At 39.6% G+C, this 25,864-nt stretch overlaps 2 protein-coding genes across 2 annotated transcripts in view; one reads left to right on the top strand and one right to left on the bottom strand.

Annotated features, from left to right (window-relative positions):
- The first annotated feature begins 1,726 nt into the window (after positions 1–1,726).
- LOC127580782 (ubiquinol-cytochrome-c reductase complex assembly factor 2) lies at positions 1,727–7,543 on the top strand. The gene is made up of 4 exons (XM_052034653.1): positions 1,727–2,015; positions 3,699–3,773; positions 4,863–4,932; positions 7,213–7,543. The coding sequence occupies exons 1-4, from the start codon at positions 1,878–1,880 to the stop codon at positions 7,311–7,313; spliced, it is 384 nt and encodes a 127-aa protein (XP_051890613.1). The 5' UTR covers positions 1,727–1,877; the 3' UTR covers positions 7,314–7,543.
- Positions 7,544–13,560: 6,017 nt separating this feature from the next.
- itpr3 (inositol 1,4,5-trisphosphate receptor, type 3) overlaps positions 13,561–25,864 on the bottom strand; it is a 226,867-nt gene continuing 214,563 nt past the window's right edge. Inside the window, exons 54-58 of the mRNA XM_052034535.1 lie at positions 24,491–24,615; positions 20,843–21,008; positions 17,658–17,818; positions 15,112–15,273; positions 13,561–14,437 (exon numbers count right to left, since the gene is read on the bottom strand). Of these exons, the coding sequence (XP_051890495.1) occupies positions 14,345–14,437; positions 15,112–15,273; positions 17,658–17,818; positions 20,843–21,008; positions 24,491–24,615 (707 nt within the window). The 3' untranslated portion in view covers positions 13,561–14,344. The remainder of the gene's footprint in view (positions 14,438–15,111; positions 15,274–17,657; positions 17,819–20,842; positions 21,009–24,490; positions 24,616–25,864) is intronic.

Below are 25,864 nucleotides of genomic sequence, written 5' to 3'. Positions count from 1 at the left end.
AAATAAAATACAACTCCTTCACTAGATTTGCAACTTTGGTCTGTAGTTTTTTTTAAATTATAGTTTCATAGCCTCCGTATCAGAATGTTATTAGCATAGAGATTGTGTGAATTGTGTCAATGTTCTTCAATACAAAACAAGGGCACAAGAACATTCAGCTGCCTCTTCATGATTTTATAGGGAAGGGATCAAAGTGTCACCAAAAGTTCTTGTTATTCTACCTGCAATTCATTCTGCAAGTCTTTCTACATGTGGTTCTTTACCACCTTCAATTAATTTTTCCACTTAAGATAATCTCTCATATTATTGTGCTTCATCCATCTGCAATGTTCTTTGTATTACCAAGTTACAGTGAACAGTAATACTGTGGCTTTCTTTGTCTTTGGCACACTATAGAGAACACTAGAAGCAGCAAGTTAGCTGAAATTTACTGTAAAAGATATATATATATATTCTGCTCTATAAGATTCCTGGTGGTCCCATAGCACTTATTGCACTAAGGTGTGTTGAAGCTGCAAAGAGGTAGCATCTTCTGGCATTCCTGGATGGGAAGAAAAGTGGGAAGATGGACAAGTTGCACAACTGCCATGAAAACTGGTGGAGACTTGTATTACCTTCTACAAGGAGCACACAGAAGTTGAACTTGAACAGAATATAAGACTTTTCTATTCAGACAAGTCACTGGCTCATCTTATTTTGTCCTGATGTGGAAAACATGACATGTTGTAAATACCAGAGCTCTCCTACTTCTCTGGCGCCATCTATAAGTTAATATGCACGTTTCCTCTGGCAAGAACATTGGTCATAGGTGGTCATAGGTGGCTTTGCAGATAGTCACATAGAAATTAAGCACCATTTATTGGTTCAGTAGGCTGCTTAAGGCAATCACATCTTGCCTGGTGAAACACAGCCTCCTTCTGCACACTTCCTCATAAGTGTTCAAGAAAGTGCATATAACCACATAGGCTGGGTGAAATTTCTCTTAGGAACCTCTTTCTAATAGGTTGAACATCTGCTTGTGTTGGCTCTTTTGCCTTGTAATTCTGCTCTACCTCATCTATGCTAACTCAAAAGTCTAATGCAAAGAACAGAACCTATAATGAGCAGAGGGATAACGAGGCAGCAACAAGATTAAGACAATGTTGTAGATGACTCATCAATAGTCGACAGGTAGGAGCAGGTCTTTCTGCTGCTCAAGATCAAGGCTGGTTTGACTGTAAACTCAACTCTGCATTCCCCACTTCCCTTGAGTAATCGTTCACCTCTTCGCTTATCATAATTCTAACTCCACCTTAAAAATATTCCGACTCTGCGTCCACTGTCCTTTGAGGAAGAGTTCCAAAGAATCAAGTCCCTTTGAGACATATTCAGCTAATCCCTGCCTTAATAGAAATAAAATAATTGTTAAAAAATCGTAATAGAGAAAATGGATAAAAATTCAACTGTGCCTTTTGAATAGTGACTCATAATTCTATATTTTCCCATAAGAGGAAAGATCCTGTCCACATCCACCCTGTTAAGACCACTCAGGATCTTATGCTTCCACGATTGAGCGACCTTGGGATGCAGTTTCAGGAATGACCAGAATTAAATTAGCTTTCCACTTGCCACAAATGGAATGACTCCAAAACAAGAGAGCGACAAACGTCCAGTCGCAAGGAGACCACCGGCACTCAGCAGCCTCTCATTGATTGACAGCCTGAGCGGCCGCCGGCGCATTCCCGGGCGGTCAGGTGGCCGCGCGGCGCGCATGTGCGCGACGGACTGCGGCGCAGTCGGAGAGTCGCGTCAGAGCCTCGGCGGCGCGGGCGGGCGCGTGCACGCGAGGGTAAGGAGACGCCGCCGCCGCCGTTCCCGCTGGGTCGGCGCGCACTGAGATGGCGGTGACGCGTTACCGGCGGTTCCTCCGGCTCTGCGAGGAGTGGCCCCTCGATCAGACCAAGAAGGGCCGCGATCTGGGCGCCTTCCTGCGGCAGCGGGTGGCGCTGGCCTTTCGGGAGGGCGAGAGCACCCAGGTAACCCCGGCAACGGCGGCGGGGGCCGAACGGCCTCGGAGGGGGTCGGAGGAGGTTGTTGGAGGGTCTGAGGTGGGGTGGGGTGGGGTTCGGAGGGGATTGGGGGGGGGAGGGTCGAGCCCGACCGCACAGCAGCTGAAAATCCAACATTTTAAAAAAACCCTGCGGATGCTGGACGTCTGAAATAAACAGAGGAAATGCTGGAAGCGCTCAGCAGGCTGTGCAGCGTCTGTGGAGAGAGAAACCCGCAACGTTTGTTGGGTCCTGACAGCTGATTGGCCCAAAGCAAAAGACGCTGGAGGAACTCAGCGGGTCAGGTGGCATCTATGGAGGGTAGTGGACAGTCCCTGATTGGTCCTCCCACCAGGAGGAGGCTTCCTTGAGGATGACTTGTCATTCATCTCCATCAGTGGGGCGGTCCAGCGCCTGGGAGGAAACTCCATTTTCAGGCAAAACGTTAAACAGTGTACCCAGAAACAGCTGGAGACACAAGAGACTGCAGATGCTGGTATCTGGAGCAAACAAAAATTGCTGGAGCAACTCAGTGGGTCACGCAGCATCTTTGGAGGGAAATGGACAGTCGACGTTTTGCGTCAAGACTCTTTATCTGGACAGAACCCCACTAAATCCAGATGAAGGGTCTCGACTGGAAACATCGACAGTTCATTTTCCCTCCATAGATGCTGCCTGACCCGCTCAGTTCCTCCAGAGGTTTTTTTTTTGCTTCCTAAAACAGCTCATTGTTGCCTCCTGGCTATTGCCCAAAGTCCTGGACGTTTTCCATTGATGGGTACAGTAGAAAGCTTGCCAATTAGTTCTCACGAGATCCCAAACTGCATGGTGCATCCCTGAGCAGTGGGCAGACCAAGAGGTGCTACATGAAGTGATAGGCATCAGGAATTTTACAAAACTCCATTTTGCTTTGTTTCACCCATTTAACCCTGCACATCAGTTCATGACTGGTGGATATGAGGCTTCCATGTGGTCTGTTTCTCCACTGCCCCAGAGGAAGTTGCTTAATTGATGTAATTCACGTTACTTGAGCTAACATGAAACAAACAGTCATATGCCTCATCTTGATTGTTGCGTTTGCCTGCTTAGAAAAGTTATGAATCGGTTATGAAATACATCAGGCATTGAGGATGTGGCTGATGTTATATAACTGCTTGTGTACTTCCTGCACTGTGATTATTCAACACTGTTGAATCATGTATCATTAGCTTTGAAATATTTTGGAGGAGAAAGAGAAGCAGTTAATGTTCAGGCCTGGGAGCCACTGTCAGAACTAGGAAAGAGAGGAAAAACAAGTTTATCATTTTGATTCACCCTAAAATAAGTTAGAATCTTAAACTGAAGTTGTTGCTTAACAACCAATGTAAATCAGCAAGCACGTGGATGATGGTGAATGGGAGTTTATGCAAGACATTGTGACAAAGGCTTTCCGGCTGTACAGGCAGACAATCTGACACTTAGGCTGGATTTTGAGTGAGAAATCTAATATTTAAACGTTACTCTGCTGTTAATTTAAATAGATTATCCAAAAAACCTACATTTATGGGTTTCCTAATCTGATCTCTCTACCTCCCCATAAAAATTGGGGTTATAATTTCTATAGGATGGGTACTGCTGTTGATTCCTTTATAAAATTATGTGCTTGTTTAATTTCTGTTTTTTTTTGTTCAGATTGCAGACCAAGAGAAGTGTGACCAGATGTATGAAAGTTTAGCCAGAATCAACTCTGCTTATTACAAAAACAAGGTACTGGCAAGTTGACTGTTTTAAGTCCTTCCCTTCATACCCCATGCTCATTTCTAGATTAAAGGGAAATAGGTTGGGTAGTATCTGATCCAAATGAAGATTGATATCATGAGAGAAAGGATAAGCAGAGTAGTTGGACGGAATTAGTTAAAAAGAATTCTAAATGGCCAAACTAATCTTTATGAACTTGATGAAATGTTTTCATTGAATAGGTTCAGATCTGGTTAGAATGTGGGTTACTTTCTAATTTTGAGTTGTAAGATTTACGGGGGAACAGGTATTTTATCCTTGTTTTGTTGCTGAGTTGATAGAAAGTGTGTATAAAGTGACATACTGTAAAGCTCCAAGAATCTGCAATCAGACCATTTGGAAATCCTGATGGTTTAGCATTTGGCTCACCAGGTAATGTTTGCCTCGCTCCCTTCCCACTCACTGGGGCTGCTGTTACTGTGCTTTTTCTAAGTTTTACTAGATTCACTGGGGAACTTCTCATAATGTGTATTATCCAAAAATAACTTGTGTATTAATTGGGAATAACATCCAACAGTCTGAAAGTTTCACTAGTCTGATGCCACTAAAATCCTGATTGTGGCAGATTGCCAGAATTTTACTGTATAAACTTTCTATAATGTCAGTAGAGAAATTTGCCACAGGGAGGAATTCACCAGGGATAACCCTGGCCAAACCCACATTGACATCTGTGTATTTGATGTCTGTTTATCTGTACTAAAGTTTATCTGAGTACTAATTTAGTCAGAATGAAGTTGTGTATGAAATTATCAAGAAGAGTGGAATGAGAATATTAATACAGGCCTTTGTAATTAAAATTAATTTTGGAATAATTTAGTTCCAGTAATTATGGGAATATACATTGATTTTGAGATTAACAAGAAATTTGATCACAGACTGCAATTATCAATGTCTTTTATTGAACCCCTTTTTTGCACACTTGTGACCCATTAAAATTGAATTCTTTCAGAGTTGAAAAATGTTCCAATTGTGTCTAAAATGCCAAAATATCAGCAATGTTATGTTTCAAACTGGGCAAACAGAAACAATACTTAAATCTAAAAACTTGTTTCATTTCAGTACCCTCGTCTCAGAAACACAAGTTTTACTGGTGTAACAGTTGAAGAATGTCGAATGGTTCTTGCAACAGGTAGCCATTCCAGACTTTATCATTAGACTGATAATATGAGTGCTGGTAGTTTAGTAAATGTTTTTAGAATGGAAAGCAGTGAAAGAAAAAATGTATTGTAAAGTTATAGAGTCATACAGTCTGGAAGCAGGTCCTTCAGCACACCGAGTCCACACTGACCATCAACCACCCACTTGCACCAATCCCAATTTATCCTCCCCACAATCCCATCAATTTGCCCCAGATTCTACACCTCATTAACTTATTAGGGACAATTTACAGTAATCAGTTAACCTATCAATCTGCACATCTTGTGGGGATGTGAGGGGGATTAAAACTGGAGAATGCAATCACTTGGGTAGCATGTAAACTTCACACAGGCAGCACTGAAGATCAGGATTAAACCCCATGTTGCTGGAGCTGTGAGGTGCTGCTCTAAGAGCTGTGCCACTATGCTGTCCTATCTGTTTGGAAAAATGTTAATCATGCATTACATGAGTTAACTTAAGGATATATTTTGTTTTTCATGTTCTAATTGTAAAAGTATTTTTAATATCGTCTCCGACTAAAATTTTTAGAAAGCAGCAACTCAGTCCTGTTCTTGTTTCTCAGCAGCACCACTGGCATAGTTACGTGGCTACTATAAGTGTACATTGCATTTCTTCCCGAAATAGGTACTAAACAACAGTGTGCTATAAACCTGTTCTGCCCAACCCACCTTTTTTCCCCCAAAAGTAGCTGGTGTGGTACATCTTTAGTCGCTCAAGGTAGTTGCGATCAAGATTTCTACAGAAATAAGTGTGTCTGTTGTGTTGGTATGTGTGCCAACATGTCAACTTCTCTGACCTTTTCCGTCACTAATCCTGTCCCAAAATATCTTCATCCAGCCCGAGTTGTCAGATATTGAGTGGGAATCCTTGCAATTTTCCCTTAACTTAAATTCTGAGGATGTGTGCCCTACCTGTACTCTCCTGACTGAGAGAAAATAATCTGAAACAGATTTAGAATAAACCTGTGACATTATGATTGGAATAAATTTTCAACCATTGGGGAAGCCAATGATTTCCATACTTCCACATGGCTTCCACTTTTACAGTGTTTATACTGAACTGAAACTGTCATCATTTAAAAGGAAATTGCTATTAAACAGACAAAACTATTTTTCAGAATGAAGTTGTGTATGAAATTATCAAGAAGAGTGGGGTTTTGTGTAATACAAATGTTCTTGTGGATGAAAAATGACACACATTCATTAGTTGTTAAACAGAACTAAATGCATTCAGTGGTCCTGCAGATTCACTGAATATTGGCTTTTCTGTCATCCTGCATTGAAGGAATCTCCTAGTGTTTCAAATTTTGTTTGCCTCTTTAGAAACTTGCTGTCCATAACACCAGCAAGTGAATAATCAGGAGAATAGATAAATGTAAAAGAAAGCAGACTCCTACCCTCTATATCCTTTTAAGTTATGTTGCTGTTGGTTAAATTTGTTCAAATAGCAGAAAAATATTGTTAATCCATCTGGTTGCTTGACTCAGACTCATCTGGCCCCTTAAACATCTATTTGAGCTTTATTTATCTCAAGGCATGAGAATGGCATGTACTCTTGGCTGGGCATCATTCCTTTCACTCTCTGCAAACTCAAAGTCACATAAAAGTCGGTTTGTATTCTAACTGTCAAGTTTCATTCACCCATGTCTACCAACTTGGAATCCCAATTCATGTTCAAAATCGTAAAATCTCACCCAGGTATTCAAATCACTACCTTGCCTTGTCCCTCCCAAGCTTTGATCTCAAGTCCGACAACCATGTGAGATATCTACGCTCCCCCATTTGTGATCTGTAGATCATTAATTTCTCTGCCATGTACTTTGAGTGGCTGAGGCCAAAGCTTGAGCATTTCTTTCCTGAGTCTCTGCCCCTTTATTATCTTTTAAAATGTTCCTGAAACTCTCAAAGCCATGCCTGTAGTCATCAGCCTTAATATTTCTTCTTGGAGCACTGTCAAGTTTTGTCTTATTGAACTCCTCTATGCCCCTTGAGACATTTTGCTACATTAAAGTTGATGTAGAACTAGTTGTTCTATTACATTCTTTATATCAAATTAATATATTTGAGAAGCAGCATATTGAAGTTTCCCTGATTTCCTTGATGATACCAGAATTTCAATTCAGTTCCTGATCTTTGCTATTAGCTGGTCTTGCTCAGTCTGGTATTTAAGGTGCAACAAGTGATTTCATTGTTTCCTGATTGTTGTATTCCCACGTCATATTGTTGTTTATCATCATTTTATTCTTTGATAGATAATATGAAACAAATGGAAGAAACGAAGAAAGGTATGTGGAAAAAGCTGCGAGAGAAGTTCACGGGGAAACCAGATGATGTCACAAAGGAATATGTCTAACTGTTGCACTTTATTGAAACTGCAATTGGTATTTATATATTAGTTGCTAAATAATAAACATCTGATTTCTAGAAATGATTTGAATTATTTGTGTTGATGGAAATAATCTATGTAATTTGAAAGTTTAATTTTGATCTTTGAAATATACCAGTACACATATTTAAATGTGAAAGTCCATATTTTAAAATATGAATCCAAATTTTCTGTAATAAAATGTTGTAATATTCAGAGTTACCCAACCTATGGAAAGGATTACTTGTAAAACAGCACAGACTATTTTAATAAGAGCAATTTTAAAAGAACTAAAGAGGCATGCTATCATGATGATTATGTTTGTAGATGAGAGATCTGGAATCATGAATTCATTTGTCACAATGGAAGCTGGAGGTTTAAATTCTTTTTTAAGATTTATTGAATCATTATCGATAGGCATTAAACTCAGATTCTCAAAGCAAACATTATATTCACTAATATCCTTTGAAAGAGGGACATCTGCTATCCTTCCTCTGTTCTGTCTCTACTTGTCCCTAAAGTACTCCATTGTGGTTGACTATCTTAGCTGTTGTCATCGTCAGGAATATCTGGAATCATGCCAAAATTGGAACAGGCTGCTCATCGAGTAATCATGTGACAATCTGCACATAGCATCATATCTATTAGCCAATATCCCTTATTCCTTCAGCAAATCCTACCAACAGGATAACGTTGCCAGAAGTACTGACATAGTAAAGAGGAAGTGGCACTGGGAAGCCTCAACATTGCTGATCGGTTCTGTGAAGACTTGCGGCAAGAGTGATAATGGAGCTGAATCAACTGACGATGTAGTATCAGTAATGGTATCTGGAGCCATTCAGCTAGAAGTGCATAGTAAATTATTTTTGCCTCTTGTGCGCTTCACCACAGGACATTATTGAGATAATTTGATTTGATCCATGTGTTCTGGAACCAGCCATACCTCCAGCACACACCAGCATCTACCGAACAAAATTGGAAAATAACTGTCAAAGAAGCAGATAATACTAATCTAGTCAATCACTGCCCTGGTAGTCCTCTGTCAATCATCATGAACTGTTGTCTACTGTGGTTTCGAATACCTTGCTCAGTTTGGGTGTTGCCAGGACCACGGAGCTCTGGACCATGGAATTCCCGACCTTATTTTTGCTTTTCCCACACAAAGCAAAATAATTGAAATCCAGAATGACTGCTCTTGACACGAAGGCAGCTTTAACCAAATGTACCATCAAGGCACCTAAATAAAACTGAAGTTAAAGGAAATATTCATTGTAAAAAATGTTTCTGGTCATCTCAGTCCCTACCCATTGTTACAGGAGCTCATAAAGGTAAGGTCCTCTTTTGAAGAAGTTTTTGCTGATGATTTTAAAACAATTGCATTCACATTTGACAGACAATAAAACAGTCTCTGCCTTCCTGAAGTAAGATATGTACAACATTCAGGGTTGGGAGTTACAAATGTTACTTATCACTTATCAGACCAAGTCTTAAGCATTGAACATGTTCAATAGGATAAAGGTCTAACCACCCTCAATGGCAATACTATAAGTGACTTGCCTTTTATCAACATCCAAGATTGTCATTTGGACCCAGAATTGATGAAGGATCATTTGACCTGAAGGTTCATCTCTGTTTCTCTCTCCTTTAATGCTACATGAGCTGTTGAGTGTTTCTGGCATTTTCTATTTGTTTCATATTTTCAGCATCAGTTCAGTTTTTTTACTTCCCCAGTTTTTTTCACAGCATTATATAAAATTATAGCTCTGGCACCTAAAGGGATAAGCACCTGTAACCACTACTCTATTGAAGTTCGGATGATACCCTGACTTGCAAATAAATGATCCCTCATAACTACTGGGCCAGATTCCTTTTGTACTCTATCGAACACACTGAGTAAGTTTATGCACAATATTAGAATGCCCTGTTGAAGAAGATGGCTCACCCCAACCTGCTTCAGGACATTGATTGATGGGAAATAAATATTGGTATTTCTGGTGATGCTCACTGAATAAAAATAATTAAAGTGGATAATTGAACACTGGATGGGATTTTCTTGCTCTTAACATGAAAAGAGTTAAGATTTGGGAGCACTTTAGTCTGATAACTCATGCATAAAAGTGGATTGTTCTTAGAAAAAATATTTACAGTGTCACGAGTTCAGAGTGATTTACATCAGTAGGATTTGTGGAGGGGGTTATTCACACCACCACTGCAATATTGCTAGAGTAATATACTGTCATCATTAGGTCAAGAGAAAGACTTTAATGTTTACGTTTGCCTTCAAGGTAGTCGGTCTAATCCATTTGCCAAGGTAAACATTGTATTTAAACGTTAACTTCCTCAAAGTGTCCATAGGAATGCTGGTTGCCAGCAATCTTGTGATACAAATTACAATAAACACATGCAATAATGCACTAGTTTACAAGTTTACATTTAAATAGTTGTGTGAAACATTCAACATTTCTTGCAGAAAATTGCAGAAGTGATGAAATAACAAAATGACTCCCTGCCTGATTCCCATCTCATCATTCTGCTTGAGCACCTCTTTCGGTATTCCTGTGATAGATTACCAAGAAACCTTAACATCCAGCATTCAATACTAAACTCTCTGTCACTCTTTTACCTTTATGTGAATGGGCCAGAGCTTGCTTCCAGCAGCAAATTGCCTAAACTCACCGCTGACCTACAGTAAGTGTGAACGGAGCTTTTCCATTTAAGTCAATATTGACGCTGCTTGAAGCCATCCCAGCCCAAAATGGCAAGGTCTTGAATGGTAGAAGGAACTTGTGTGGCATAATGGTGTAATGTAGGCAGGCCAGAATAACCCCTGCAATAACCCACAAAACAGCAGTAAGAAGTTTGAAAACTGACTAAATCATTATCCAAGGCTTAGCCGAATATCAAAGCTGTCAAGGATTTTGAATGCTTCTGAATGTTCCTGACATTACTTGAAAAATGTTAAAATTAACTAAATTAACAATACTTCAGCAAAAATTAAACATTTTTAATGTAAAAAGATTTTAAATAATTTGAAGACATCTACAGAAACTCAATTAATTCACAAAAATGAAATCCTTGCACCCAGTCTTCTCCATTCAAATGAATCAACCTGCAGTTTCTGTGCAGCTCTAACCTGGCTCAGGTTCAGCAGGCAGATTCCATGAGAAATTGCCCGGTAATTGCAGTGAGTTTATCAACAAGGAGCCAATATTAGAGCAATCAGGATATCAGGAGTAAAGAACCACCAGAAAATTAGGATCATTATGATCATGAGGGAATCCTGAGTGGACTTACTCTGACAAACTGCAGAACCACTGGCATTTTCCAGTAAGTTCCAGCTCAATACAATCAACCCGGTATCTAAGAAAAACAAGGTAACATGTCTTGATGACTACCGACCAGTGGCTCTGACATCCACCATCATGAAGTGCTTCAAGAGGCTGGTCATGGTCTGCATTAACTCCAGCCTCCCAGACAACCTAAAGCCACTGCAATTCGCCTACTGCCGAAACAGGTCTACAGTGAACGCCATCTCCCTGGCCATACACTCAGCTCTGGAGCATCTGGACAGTAAAGTCACCTACATTAGATTGTTGTTTATTGACTACAGCTCTGCCTTTAATACTATAATTCCAAGCAAACTCATCACCAAACTCAGACCTGGGCCTCAACACCTTCCTCTGCAACTGGATCCTTGACTTTCTGACAAACAGACTGCAATCAGTGAGGATATTCTCAACACTGGTGCCCTGCAAGGCTGCATCCTCAGCCCTCTACTCCCTATACTGTATACTCATGACTGCGTGGCCAGATTCTGCTCTAACTCCATCTACAAGTTTGCAGATGACACCACTGTTGTAGGCCATATCTCAAATAACAATGAGTCAGAGTACAGGAAGGAGATAGAGAGCTTAGTGACATGGTGTCATGACAACAACCTTTCCCTCAATGTTAGCAAAACAAAAGAGCTGGTCATTGACTTCAGGAAAGGGGGCAGTGTACATGCATCTGTCTACATCAATGGTGCTGAGGTCGAGAGGGTTGAGAGCTTCAGGTTCCGAGGAGTAAGCATCATCAATAGCCTGTCCTGGTCCAACCATGTAGATGCCATGGCCAAGAAAGCTCACCAGTGCCTCTGCTTCCTCAAGAGGCTAAAGAAATTTGAAATGTCCCCTTTGAGACTCATCAACTTTTATCGATGCACCATAGAAAGCATCCTGTCTAGATACATCACGGCTTGATATGGCAACTGCTCTGCTCGGGACTGCAAGAAACTAGAGAGTTGTGGACACAGCCCAGCACATCACAGAAGCCAGCCTCCCCTCCATGTCTATACCTCTCGCTGCCTTGGTGAAGCAGCCAGCATAATCAGAGTCCCCACCCACCCAGGCCATTCTCTTTTCTCCCCTCTTCCATCAGGCAGAAGATGCAGAAGTCTGAGGGCACATACCACCAGGCTCAAGGACAGCTTCTATCCCACTGTGATAAGACTATTGAACAGTTCCCTTACATGATGAGATGGACTCTTGACCTCACAATCTACCTTGTTATGACCTTGCACCTTATTGCCTACCTGCAATGCACTTCCCTGTCTTCTGTTATTGTTTTTACCCTGTACTACCTCAATGCACTGTGTAATGAATTGATCTGTACAAACAGTATGCAAGACAAGTTTTTCACTGTACCTCGGCACCAATGATAATAATAAACCAATACCAATATTTCTACAATTAGCCTTTGCAATTTAGTACTAGTGGTACCTGTCTTTACTGGGCCTCTTTATTTTGTCAACTTTAATATTCACAGGGTTGTTAAATATTTACTTGTGCAACAATTACTTTAATACATCCAGTTTATTATCATAGATGGAAGAGACAATTTCTATCTCTCCTCCCCACAATCACACCTGCCCCAGTTCAACTTATGGCTTGCATACGTTGAAATAAATAATGCAAAACCAAACAATGTAATGAATTGGAAATGCGCTCACAATAATTTATTTTGTAAAACAGATGCAGGGGAAGAAAACTAGCTATCCTAGCTGACTTAAAAGTACAGAACACCCCCTTTCTTCCACACCCAAACACAGTAACCATTTGTGTATTTTGCATTATGACCATGCCTTGCAACATTTTTCTCCAGGTAAACTTGCATGTTCCATGAAGTCTTCCTGATATAGACAAGGCCAACAATCTTACATAAGCCTGCATTCCCTCATCAATTAGGAGTCCAAGCTTCTCCATTCTTTGCCATATTACAGTCTTTAACAGTTTTAAGTTTTCTCCTAGGTTTGAATGTGTCCTTTGTGTATTAGTGACTAAAATAACAAAACACAACAGCCTGCTTTATGCGGAATATTTGCAAATAAACAATTTCCATTTGAGCCATTTTCAACTAAAGACCAACGATCACTGATGCTTTGAAATGATTATTATTGCAGCTGAAGTATATTTATATTTTGAACAAGAAGTGCCTGATGTTGCTTTCCCTGCAGGGACTTTCAGACTGATATTAGAAACACAACTGAACAATTCTGAAACTGCACACATGCATCAACTTTTCCACTATTCCATGGTTAATATATTCCTGTCTATGGAGCAGACTTATTGAAACCTAAAACAAATACCCCTATCAAAAAGGAAACAAAGATATAGTAAAACATGAACAGATCTAGACTAAATGGTTATTGATCTTTGCTTTTCATTGCTTTCTTGATTACATTTTCAGAAGATACATTCTTGACTCACAGCTTTACTTCATAGGAAACCATTAAAAAGAAAGTAACCTTAAATGTGTTTCAAGCACAATGAGTAAGATTGTGCTTGATTACAAACCTCTGAACCAATTTAACCAAGAGTTGTAAAACCAAATGAAGTGGATATCAAGCATACAAGACAACCCTTGTGTAGATTTTTTTTAGACAGACACCTCAGTATGCTATTGCCTTTAAAGCAAGTGTATGTAGAAGCTATTAACCCACTGCCATCATGGCTTATTGATTATGAGGTTCTTCATTCATCCACAGGACACATTAAAACATCAGAAAATTGAAAATACCTTTACGCAATGGACAATGTAAATATTATTCATTGGGTTATCTTTGTCCAGATGACAGGATACTTAGGAACTTATTGTGGAGCTACTTGGACACATTTTACAGAGATGTGATGTGCTTTGTTGTCTCACAGTTCATTAGAGTGCAAAATTGTTACAAAATACTTCACATTCCAATAAATAGTTTAAAATGAAGTTTATTAGAATACATCTCTCAAGTGGACACTGATAATTTTGTAGATTCCATACTGAGAATTAATTTCAATGGTAGTGTCGCCAATGTATTCTGTGCATGCAAGAATATTAGCATTGGCACTGCATATGCACATTTAGATTTGGCTACAGGGAGTGCACACACACAAGCTCATTCCCGGGATAGTGATTAAATCATGAGGCAACACTGTTCAGTCTCCTATTCCAGTATTAACCTGTGGGTTTAGACACTGCAGTTAATGATTTTGATTCAAAACATGCTACAGCAACCAACAGAGGAAGTTAGTAGTGGAAGATTCATAGGGTGGTAATATTTCCCTGCCTGAGGCAGGCAATCAGAAGATTTCTTCAAGTTTTCCAATTTTACCAAAATGTAAAACATAGAAATTAATAACTTTGTACATCACAAGCTTTCAAAATACATAAAACCCACAGTAAGAAAATAGTAATAGTCGCATATTTTAACATAAAGTATTGCACCTGACATCATCACCAAAACCTGTAACATCAAACCACATCCCTTCCCCAAGAACCAAACTCAGTTTTAATTTACAAATTATTAAATTCACATGTAGTTTGCAAAATGTAGTTTCCTTATTTTAGCATATCTTCCATGTCCCATAGAATTTTCTATTTTGTTTTATTATAATTTACCATTCAGTTTTCCTTTTGTTGTGAAGCAAGATGTCAATAATGCACGATATTCTTCGACAGTGATATTGTGGACACCAATCATAATGCTATGGAGTTTTTCATACTTTAGCCATCTGATGGTTTACGTTAGTTGGGTTGCCTTGTACATCCACAAATCCCATTCTCTGCCTTCGTTTCCTTTGTTCTGTCATCTATACAAAACAATAATGACTCATTTGAATTCAATTGGTTTAAAATCTATGTGCTTAAAAATTATTGTTCAGTTATGATAAATAACCTTCTGGAAAGGGAGAAAAAAATCCAAGGCAGAAAGGGAACAAAATACTCTGGAAACATAAGAGACTGCAGATGATGGAATCTGGAGTGAAAAATAAACCGCTGGAGGAACTCAGTGGATCAAGGAGCATCTGTGGAGGCAAAGGGATGGCTGATGTTTTGGGTTCGACTCAAAATGTCGACCATTCCTTGGCCTCCACAGAAGATACTCTGGAATATTTATCACTTTGGCATGCTAGTGTAGCTGGTAGAGCCACTGCCTCACAGAGACCCTGGTTCAATCCTGATTTTGGGTGCTATCAGTGTGGAGTTAGCACATTCTTCTTAAGACCACTTAGGTTCCCTCCAGTGCTCCAGTTTTCTCCCACATCCCAAAGTCATGCAGATTAGTAGGCCACTGTAAATTGTCTTCAGTATGTCAGTGAGCGGTAGAATCTGGCAGTGTTGATGGGATGTGGAGAGAATTTTTAAAAAATGAGATTAATGTGGGATTAGTGTGGAGGTGGGCCAAAGGGTCTGTTTCCTTGTGTATCTCGCCATCACTCATGACTGGTAAAATGCAAGAGGTGCTTTCACTTTGAATGCTTACCTGTTCCTTTAGATCTGTAAGTTGATTTGTGAGAATTGTTACCAGCTTCATTGTCAAGAATAGCTTCTCCTGTAGATTTCGAAGTTCATTCTGTTCTCCTTCCCCTTCATTACAGACCAGGGACATAGCACGCATGCGTGGAAACCAATCCAGGTTTTTGGTCTACAGCAAGTAAAAGGAAACATTAAAGAATATTCAGGTATTCTTCTTTGGGAATGGGCCAAAGGCTGCAATGCATGATTCAGTTAAATCTCCAGCATGAGTAAAATACATGGAAGTGAAAATAAAGAAATTGTATTTACAATGTTCCTCTCACTTTCTCTGAGCAATACAAGGCTTCATAATTAAGTAAAAAATGGAGCTAATTCTCACACAAGGACCGACAAAACAACAATGAAGTATCACCAAATAACCTACATTAACAGCACTGGTGATTAATAGATCCATTCCTTCTTTAATTAGTGTCAGGGGATCTTTTAAATCCACCTGGCAGATGGGGCTCAGTTTCTCATCCATAAGATACTAAAATGGTGGTGAAGATAGTGTGGAAGGTTATGAAGAATTACAGGGGGATCTTGGTCAGCTCGGTGTATGAGCTGAGGATTGGCAAATGGCTTTCAATCCAGATAAATGTGAGGCATTGCATTATGGGAGAGTAAATCAGAGTAGAACTAAAACAGTGAATAGCAGGGCCCTTGGGAGTGTTATGGGACAGAGGGACCTAGGGTGCAAGTGCATTGTTCACTGAAAGCAGCGTCACAGGTAGATAGGGTGGTGAAGGTGGCGTTTGGCACGCTGGCCTTCATCAATTAGGGCTTTGAGTAGAGGAGTTCGGAAGTTATGTTGCAGTAATGTCAGATGTTGGTAAGGCCACACTTGAAGTATTGTGTACAGTTTTGGTCACCTTGGTAGAGGAAATATGTTATTGAACTAGAAAGAGTGCAGAAAAGATTTACCAGGATGTTGCCTGGACTTGGGGGGCCTGAGTTACAAGGAGAGATTGCATAGACGAGGACTTTATTCCCTGGAACGCAAGAGATTGAAGCTCATGAGGGGCACAGACAGGGTGAAAGCACATAGTCATTTTCCCAATGAGGGGTGCTAAAAACAAGAAGATATAGGTTAAAGATTAGAGGCGAGAGATTTAAAATGGACATCAGGGGCAGCTTCTTCATGGAAAGGGTGATGCATATTTGGAATGAGCTGCCAGAAACAGTGGTTGAGTCAGGTGGATTAGCAACGTTTAAAAGCCATCCAGATATGTATATGGATAGAAGTTTAGAGGGCTATGGGCCAAACACGGGCAGGTGGGACTAGGTCACCAGGCAACACAGTCGACATGGAGAAGTTGGGCCAAAGGGCCTGTTTCCATCCTGTATGACTCTATATCAACATCTCCAAAACTGGAACAGTCCTACACTACATTATATATCCAAATTAGCTGCCTAATTTTTGGAGTGAGGCTTTAACCTTTAAATTCAAATGCAGAGACTCACACCGACATACAGTTGGACCTAATCCGTGCCACCCAACCTGCTCACAGTGAGAAAAGTTCCTTTTCTCTTCCATTTGTGGAAAACAAATGTGCAGATATTTGTGCCATACATCAATGTTTGAAAGAAACCAAATGTGGCAGGAAAAAGCATTTCACAAATAGATTTCAAGTTCTGGAGAACTACAAAAAAAAAGCCAGATCATTGTAGGAGTAAGTCATGTAATGGGTAGTAAGATAACAGCAAGTGGCATTTACTGTGTGGCATTGTCACAATGATTTGACTAAGTTTAGACTGAGCATTTGGCTGCCAAAGCTTATTAACAGCTTGGAGTCAACATCTTTGATCTGGTAAACAATGCCCAAGCTATAGAATAAGGCTTCCTTCAACTCTGCCGTGATATCTTCAGTCCAGAAGGGGACTTGCAAATCCATTCAAAACGCCTTGAATCACTACCAGTTAATAAGCATTGTGATTGCAGTAATGTTGGAACTGTGAGAGCCAATCCCCATGGAGCAAGTTTCCACAAAAAGTAAAACAAAAATTGCCAGATAATTTACTTTTTTGTGAGGTTATGGCAACCAAGACACCATGGAAAATTTACCCCTGCACTTGATCACAACTGAACCACAGAATCTTTGATGTCTACCAAAGAAAAGATGGAGTCTCGGTTTAAAGTTAATTGTGAAAATCGGTACCTCTGAGAGCAGGACACTTGCTCAGTACTGCTCTGGAGTGTCAGTACAAATGTCAATGCTCGAGTTCTGGAGCAGGACTTTACAATCTTCTTACAGCTGACATCTAAATGTCTGACAATTATTACAGCAATAGGAACAGTTTTATGATTTCTGCTCAGATGTTCAGAACCAGAAGAAGATTAATTTCAGATGGCTGAGGACAGATCCCATCCTTGGTCTGAGCTGGACTAGAACTTTGACTCTGAGATACAGCCACTCCTTTTATTAATCATATACATTCATGTAGTAGGGAATTGTTTGAATAAGTGCCATGATAAAACTGAGTGCAATAGAGTCGTTTTAATTAAAATGTTACCTTTATCATTTGAGCAACATAGCTTTCTGGCCCAGTGTAATCAGTCCTTTTTTTCACATGAACCAACACAATGAAGTATAAATAATTCCAGATGTTGTGTTCAATTTTAATGTGCTCTTCAAATGACACTGTCTTGTTGTCAAACTTATCCCGTTCAAGGCCTGCATGAAACAAAAAAACGATGAAGTTACTAAGCCCAGAAACTAGACGGTTGGGTTACTTCTGATTCTGTGGTATGTTTTAATGCCATCTTGCAATAAGGAATTGAGATGGTCAGCAGGAGCAGCAAAAGGGTGCCCATGCTGTCAAGTCACAATTGCAACATTTAATATCCCCTCTGCAGACCTCTCCTAGTTTCAATCTACTCAGCCTTCAAAAAGGGCAGCACCCTGCAACTGTTATTGCTAAACAGCTCCTAAAGATAAAGCTGAGAAATGAATTCTTGAGCAACTAGAGATACTGGCAAAGGATTTGAATCTTTTTTTTTCGGTCAGGATCATTCTTGGAGGCTTCTCAACATAAATGAGGCATCTGCTGATGTTTGAGTGTGACAGCAACAAGAAAGGTTCCCAATGTTTTGTTTTGCCTAATTCTACTTTGAATTGGTCATATTGGTAGTTATTCCTGCTGTTAGTCATAAATTTCTGTCTCGAATTTTAATGTATATTTTGATGTCTATCTGAAAAGAAACAATAGCATTTCAGGTGGGATGGAGGTTTTATTGTGTGAGAGGCAACATGCTGTCTTGTATTGGGACTGCTGCTGTAAGCTTCAGTGGTGCCCACTACATTAAGCCCTGGTGACCTCTGAATAGACATTGGCAGCTAGATTCAAAGCTGGGTCTGGAGGATCAAGGGGGAGAAGGCCAGCAGTCTTCGATCAGGTTAGGTGCCAATCAGGTAAGTGGCTGGGTGGAGGTGGTTTTGGTTGGGATTGGTCGGTGATCAAGATGAGGGCTTGCTGTCAAAGAAGCTTGGTTGTCAGGATTTGAGGCCGGAGAAAGAGATGTGGCTGGCAATCAGGTGAGCAGCAGGGGGAGAATGAAAATAATGGCCTTCATCAGGAGTCCTGGGGAGTGATTGTGTTGGGGCCCTGGGACATTGAGGAGGCTGGAGGGAGATCAGTGGGCAGTAGTTGTGTTGGGGCCTGGGCCAATCACAGTGTTGGAAGAGTGACTGGTGTTTGTTGGGTCAGTAACATGGAGGGGGGAGGTAATTATGGGACCTATCTTAGTGGTGTCTCAGCCAGGCACTTATTACAAAGATCTAGCTGTGTTGGGAGTGCCCAACAGTGGATGCTCTTGGAACAACGTGATCCAAAAGGAGCAGTGCAAGGAGAATGATGGAATTTGATGAGCCAGTATCATTCACACCAGAAAACGCTCCATTGAATTTCTGGAGCGACAGAGTGGCCTGGAAATGTTCATTATCACGTTTCACTCCCTGGTGACTACTTTTTCCAATCACACTGTGCCAAACTAAATGGCGTTATGGGATCTCATTTTTATTTCTGCTTCTTAGTAAATCTCCTCATTCCCCCTATCCCTCCAATCACAAGGCACTTCCTCATATCCAGTTTTTCAAGCAACAGTTCTGTTTCACATACTTGACTCCATTGATAAGTACTTGGCTCTTAAATCACAATTGTTCATGCAAGTCTGGAAGTAGCTCAAAAGAATTTACATTTATGTAGTACCTTTGACATAGAGAAATGACAGCAGATCATTGTTACTGATCTGTGGTCATTTCTCTATGCCAAGGGTACGACATAAATGTTCAGCCGTGTATGTTTTCCACCAGGGTTAATGGATAACAATCAGGAGTGGCTACATTGGCTCATTCAGCCTTCTTATGCCGAGGGATCTTAGATCAATCTCTGCTTCTGTCCTACCACCCTTGTGAAGATCAGCTAACAGCACCCACTGGTATTAAAAGCTTTGGATCTTCAGGACTGTTGACTGATGTACACATTGCTTTATTGACAATTTGAGAAACTTCAGACTCTGGATTTTAGGAGAGATCAAAAGTGCTCTGAAATGCAGGTTAACTCCTGATTGCAGGGAACCTTAAGCATGACTATTTTATCCTGCCACATCCAGGGTGTGGGTAACAGAACAAGGATGTCTTTATTTTTGGTTATACCCTTGGAAATACTGTGGATAGTTATGGATAAGGCCCTGCCAAAATTACAGGGCGAAATTTTTAAAAATTGCAGATGAATTGCAAATGTGACAGATCAATTTATAGAAAAGTAATAATTACTTTTATTAATTGTGGTGATTTGCAAAGGACAATAGGCATATTTGTTTCTAGGGTAACAGGTTTATACTACGTAATCCACAACAACAAATATAACATTTTAAGCATGACAATAAAGCATATCAGTGGAGCATAGTAACTATTTCTTAATACACAGGCCTTGGTGCACTGCAGTTTGTTTTTATTTGAGGGATGTGATTGGTTTGGTTTGCAGGGTCTTCTGCCCAGACAGGTGAGACTGAAGCCTGGGATTGGGTGGGCAGTTGGCAAGCCCCAGACAGGATGGTCAGAGACTCTAAAAGCAGCCAAGATAAAGGTGGGAAACTTTAAAAGTTGGAACATGTCAGACAATCTGATCTATTGTGGTGGAGGCCTGATATTGCAGAATCTGCAATTCTGTAATCTCATAATTTAAGTTTGGCTTTAATCATGGATATATTTTGTCCTACACTGCAAAAGATTTAATTTACTGATCTGTCCAAAAGTGTAGGTTTTATAATGGCTCAGGAACAAAGAGGTCCAGACCCGTAAAATGTTAGTTACTGGATATGATAGTCATTCCATTTTTGCTGTAACTACACTTGAGATCATTGGAAAACAAATACAATTTCATGCGTTTAAATATATTTGTGTTTGGTACTATTATCATTGATCACACATTTGGTCCCTTTATATTCATTTTATCCATACATTACAAAGGATTCTGAAAGTTCAGCTTAAATTATCAATGTAAGATATGTAACAGTAAATTCACAAATACAAATAAAATTCAGCCTCATGTTGTTTGGAAAGTGCTTCATTGCACTAAGGGACTAGGTATTATGTATTACTTTCAACCTGAAAATGTAATTACTTGCTTGACAATGTAATCAACACGATTGTCGAATGCTTCTATTTTTTGAACAAATACAGGAGGCCTGAACATACCACAGATAAAGCAGGTCGACTTGAGGATTTCTTCCTTCTTTTGTTTCTCACTTCTCAAATCAGCAAATGTGTCAATAATAACGCCAAAGATCAGGTTCAGCACAATGATGATAACAATGAAGTAAAAAAGCAGATCAAAGATAACACGTGCAGGGAACAGTGCCTCCTGGAATAAAATCAGTGCAGGGTGCAGTTAATCAATTGCTACATCTCTACTGATATAATTTGAATACATCACTTAAATCTTACAAAAGTTCATCAGTTTTCAGAGATCTTGTAAGGAAAAATTTGCTCTACTTTGAAAATTTCACAGGAATTTTAGTGTCCAACATTGGTTATTTATTGTGAAACATTTTCTAATCAAGCATATCCAATCTCTAGTATAGAATGGATTCAACTAATCTTCGCACTTTCTCCACTTTGTAAGCTGACATTTCTTATGTGATTCATTTGTTCATTGCATATTTTCTATTTTGTTCACAACATTTCAAATTAATCATCCTCATCCAGGTTCCCATCACAGCATATCTCTCATATTACAGTTATTATCACAATTTCACAAGTTCCTTTTCATCTTCCAGGTCTGTTTCTTCCCTGTAATGATGTCAGATTTGATTCCAGACCCTCTCCTTCTCTGCCTGCTGACTGTAGGATCTTTGGTGTTGCTGCTTACTGAGGCAAATAACAGAGGTAGAGCCACCAAGAGGAGCATCCTTTCTTGAAGGCACAGCTCCCAACTCACAGTGGTGGCTGGTACAATATATCAAAAGTCAGTTCTAAAAACACATGCAAGGTTACACTCATGTATACTATATTACTTTCCTGTAAAAATAGTAAACCCACAGAAAGCATCAACTATCTGCATATATTTAACACACCAACAATTAACTACTTACAGATATGAACTCATACAGTTAACTACTCATTTAAGGAGTCATGTATATAAGGTCTTAAATTTAATCAATTGTAAATTTCACTGGTCCTTCCTAGATCTCTCCATTTCCCAATGAATAATTCTTGCAAATACACAGTCCCTCAGTCCAAGCAGCTAAAGTGATCTATGCCTGTGACCATTAGTGTGCGCTCCTGGCCTGCAACTCTGAGGAACAATTGAACCCTTCAGTTGGCACTGAAAACACAATAACCTAAGCAGAAAGTGGTTGACATGTATCCAATATGGTTCCTGGTCCAAATCAGATTAACATACCCAGTGTCAATATATTTTCTCAATTAGTAAAATGGCTTTGAATGTACTAGCATATCTTCCTCATTAGAGGTGCAATAAATGCCATGCAACATTCCCACTTCCACCACCTCATTAACTGACTGTAGTATGTGCGTGGTACCTCAGTGGGACTGTTCCACACCTTTGCTCCCTTATAGTAGGGACTTACCAAACCATGCAATATGATCTATCCCCTAACAATTACAGACTGGGCTACCTTAACATGGTTTCTGAGGACAGGAGGCTCCCAGAATATCTGTAGAAAAGCCTCTGCTTTTTGCATCCACATGATCTTCCTGCCTTCCACACTAAAGTAGCCTGCTGGCTTACTGGAAAACCCACTTATTGCATCTGCCTGAATCAGATGCAAAGATCATATCACCATTACCACCTCTGTGGGCTTGTTTTCTGCCTGCATCTCAGAAACATGACTTGAGCAAAGCTGTTTCACAATTTTAAGTGCCAGTTTTATCCTGATGGCTACCATGCACATTCCCTCAAATGCTGGCATGCTTGTCAAATAGTTTTCACTGAATTATTGTATTTGCAAGCATGCACACCAAACAGTTCCACAGTCCTTGATCTAAAAGGATCTGGAAATTATACCTTTTTGCCAGTGTCTTCAACCTGACCACATATTCTTTGATCATTTCCTTTCGACCTTGGTTGCATGTGCCGAACTTGTAATTCTTAAGAATCTCTGAGTCTCATCCATTTTGGGCCTTGCAAACAATATCATCTTCCTCTACTTGCTTATGGCCAAATCACTCTGTTTTTTGTTGTCCCCAGGAACGTGATGATATTGAGATGCCTTGCTCCATACACAGATCAAATTGCTGATACCCCTTGTATTTCTTTACCTTTCTGACCTATCACTGTGTCCACTGCCTATCACCACTTCCTTTATCTAAGGAACCCCATTCTCCGCCACCTAGAACCAGATTACTACTCCGCTACATCCTCAATTTGCAATATCCCATTCTCCTTGCCATTGTAATGTGTAGAGGCTCTTTGATAATGTAAGTAACAGAGGTGGAGGTACCAACAAAATATCACTTAACGAAGAAATTCAACTCTCAAATAAGAGCAGTGGCTGGTACAACAATGTATCAGAAGGCACACCACAAGTTCTTAAAGATACGCTCATATTCACATACACTCCAATGGCATGTCCCTCATCATCATGTCCTTTATGCTTCCTAGCCATGTCTCTCCTGATCCTACCCCTCCCTGCCTTCTGAGCTGGTTCCTCTTTATCTCTGTACCTTAGCGTGAAGAAATTACAACTTATCATTCTGTTCCTTGTTTTCTTCTATTTGATGGACCTCTTGCCTTATACAATAGCTTTTTTTTTGTTTTTATGATTACTTGGCTTGTCTTTATCTATTGGTTTATCCCTTTAGTTGACTAGTCGCTTAAAAATATTAACATCTTGAGCCAAATATTAAGGATATTTGGTGTTTCTAAATAAAAATTTATGATCCTGATATTCAATTCGTTTTTTCCAATTGTTTGATTTCCAATTAGATTTTAAACCACATGAAAAGCAAAATTGCAAAAAAAAACCTTTTATCTTTTTTCTTCCCCTCCAAGTATGTGCATGTATGTATTTCTGGGTAACCCATGGTGTTCCACACAAGTACAAGCAGAAGTTACCACTGCTATTCACAATGCATTATTTTAGGATTGTACTTGTAAACAACGCTGAATATTTCGAGATGAAAGTGCTCTGGGAAAGGGTTGGTTTGCCCATTTTCTTTATGTACTATTCCCATCTATGCCAGAGTGGATGCCAAAGAACAAGATGGGCTAATTCACAGGGAAATTGGATAATGCCGGGTCTTAAATCACCTATCACATTTATGTGGCTTTTAATGACTGAATCATAAGCCACATTAATAGTGCCTCACAGCTGGTTTACAATTCAATCCTCTTGTTAAAGGGGAATGGAAGCTAACATGGAAATCCTTAAGAAAAAAGATAAAGACAAGACATTGGGAGGGATTACATTCAACAGGCTTTGAAACAGAAATGGTCTAAAATTGGAAAAAAAACTAATGTCTTACTTTGCTTGATAGACATTGACATTAGTTTTTCACATACATCCTCATTTATATTCACCTTTTTGAAACAATTATAGGAAGAATAATGCAGAGAAAGAAAAAGGCCAAACATAGTAATGAATTTCAGTCTTTCCAATTGTAATAATATTGAAATAATGTGAATAAGAGTATATGTGACTTAAAAACAGGCAGTTGTTGAGAAGTTTCCTCAAGTATTCATGAGGCAACCCCTTAATCCTGACATTGCTTGCTGTATGTGACAGTAAGCAGTTGTAGTAACTGCATGCGAGATTTTAAACTTTGAACTGCAAATGTGAGAGATTAATGTTTCCATCTGCCTCATTATGAAGATTTACTTACATCTTTTGAAGGCTGCCTAAGTACATCTCCAACACCACCTCCATTACGCAGACCATGATTCAATACTGTTACTATACACATCAAAAGGGTGTCACAGGCACGCTCTTTGTCACTCTCTTCCTCATCTGTATTGACAGAAGTAGGAGCAAAAGTAAATTAGACTTGGCCTTAAGCACTCTTTGAAAATTGTAATGATTAGTAATCAGATTGTATGTTCCATCCAATTGTTCTCAAGGCAACTTTTTATTGAAGACAATCATTTGAGGTTGCCAACAGTCTGAATCCTTTCATTGAAAAGATCTTCCTCACTTTCACTACACCATTCTACTTACCAATTTTTAGTTATCTGATAATCCTCTTGCTCCAGAAGCTACTCCATGCACTGGAAGGACAGGTTACCCTTGGTTACTGCCAATGCTACGAATCTAACTGGATTCTAAATGCTTAACTTCTTAATTAATTTGTACACAGGATATGGAGATTGATGGCAATGTTGAAATTTTTGGTCCCTGCCTAATTGCCCAAAGAGGTATGTTAGAATCAAATATATTGGATGGTCTGAAGTCACACAGAGGCCAGATTTCCTTCCCCAAAGAAAATGAGTGAACTAATTGGGTTTTTACAACAATCCAATAGTTTCATGGCTACCATTATGGATAGTAACTTTTTATTTTAGATTTATTTATTAACCTGAATTTAAATTCTCCACTACCATGATGGGATTCAAACTTGGAAGAGTTAGGACCTCTGGATGTTAGGCCAGTAATGTAACCACTATGCCATTACACTCCATGATAATCCCGTACTCTGCTAGAAAATACCTCGTCTCTTTTCATCACCGTCTGGCTCATGTTTGTCACCAGCAAATGGAGAAGTTTCAGAGAAGAACTTGCATCCTGTCAGATGATCCACACCATCTGAACTCAAAAATCAATATTTTCCAATCAATTTCATTTCACTGCCAAAATCCACAATTCATTTCAATTGATTTAATGCTGGCATTCACATAATGCTGAATGGAATACCAAGGCTATCTTCCCACACATCAGCAAAGCACCATCCTCATTGAATTTCATATCCAATGGTATTATTCAAGGACAGGAACTTTCACAGGAATTTAAAATGGCTGGTTTTTGAAGGGACATACATGCTTAATCATCCATCCACAAGCTCACATTAAGCTCATTTTAATAGATGAATTGCTTTCCATCACCTCTTTCCCCAACACACATTTGCTTAAAGAACAGTTGGGAATTACCTTAGCAGTTAATAAGTGATAACAACCAAAGGTAAGTAAATTGGTCATTGACTTCATTGCTGTTTGGAGGAGTCTACTTTGTACATAAGTGACTGCCACATTTGCCCACTGAGCTT

The sequence above is a fragment of the Pristis pectinata genome, chromosome 20 (assembly GCF_009764475.1).
Source record: "Pristis pectinata isolate sPriPec2 chromosome 20, sPriPec2.1.pri, whole genome shotgun sequence".
NCBI lineage: Eukaryota > Metazoa > Chordata > Chondrichthyes > Rhinopristiformes > Pristidae > Pristis > Pristis pectinata.
The sequence above is the reverse complement of the archived record's forward strand: the minus strand, read 5'-3'. Positions and strand labels throughout refer to the sequence as shown.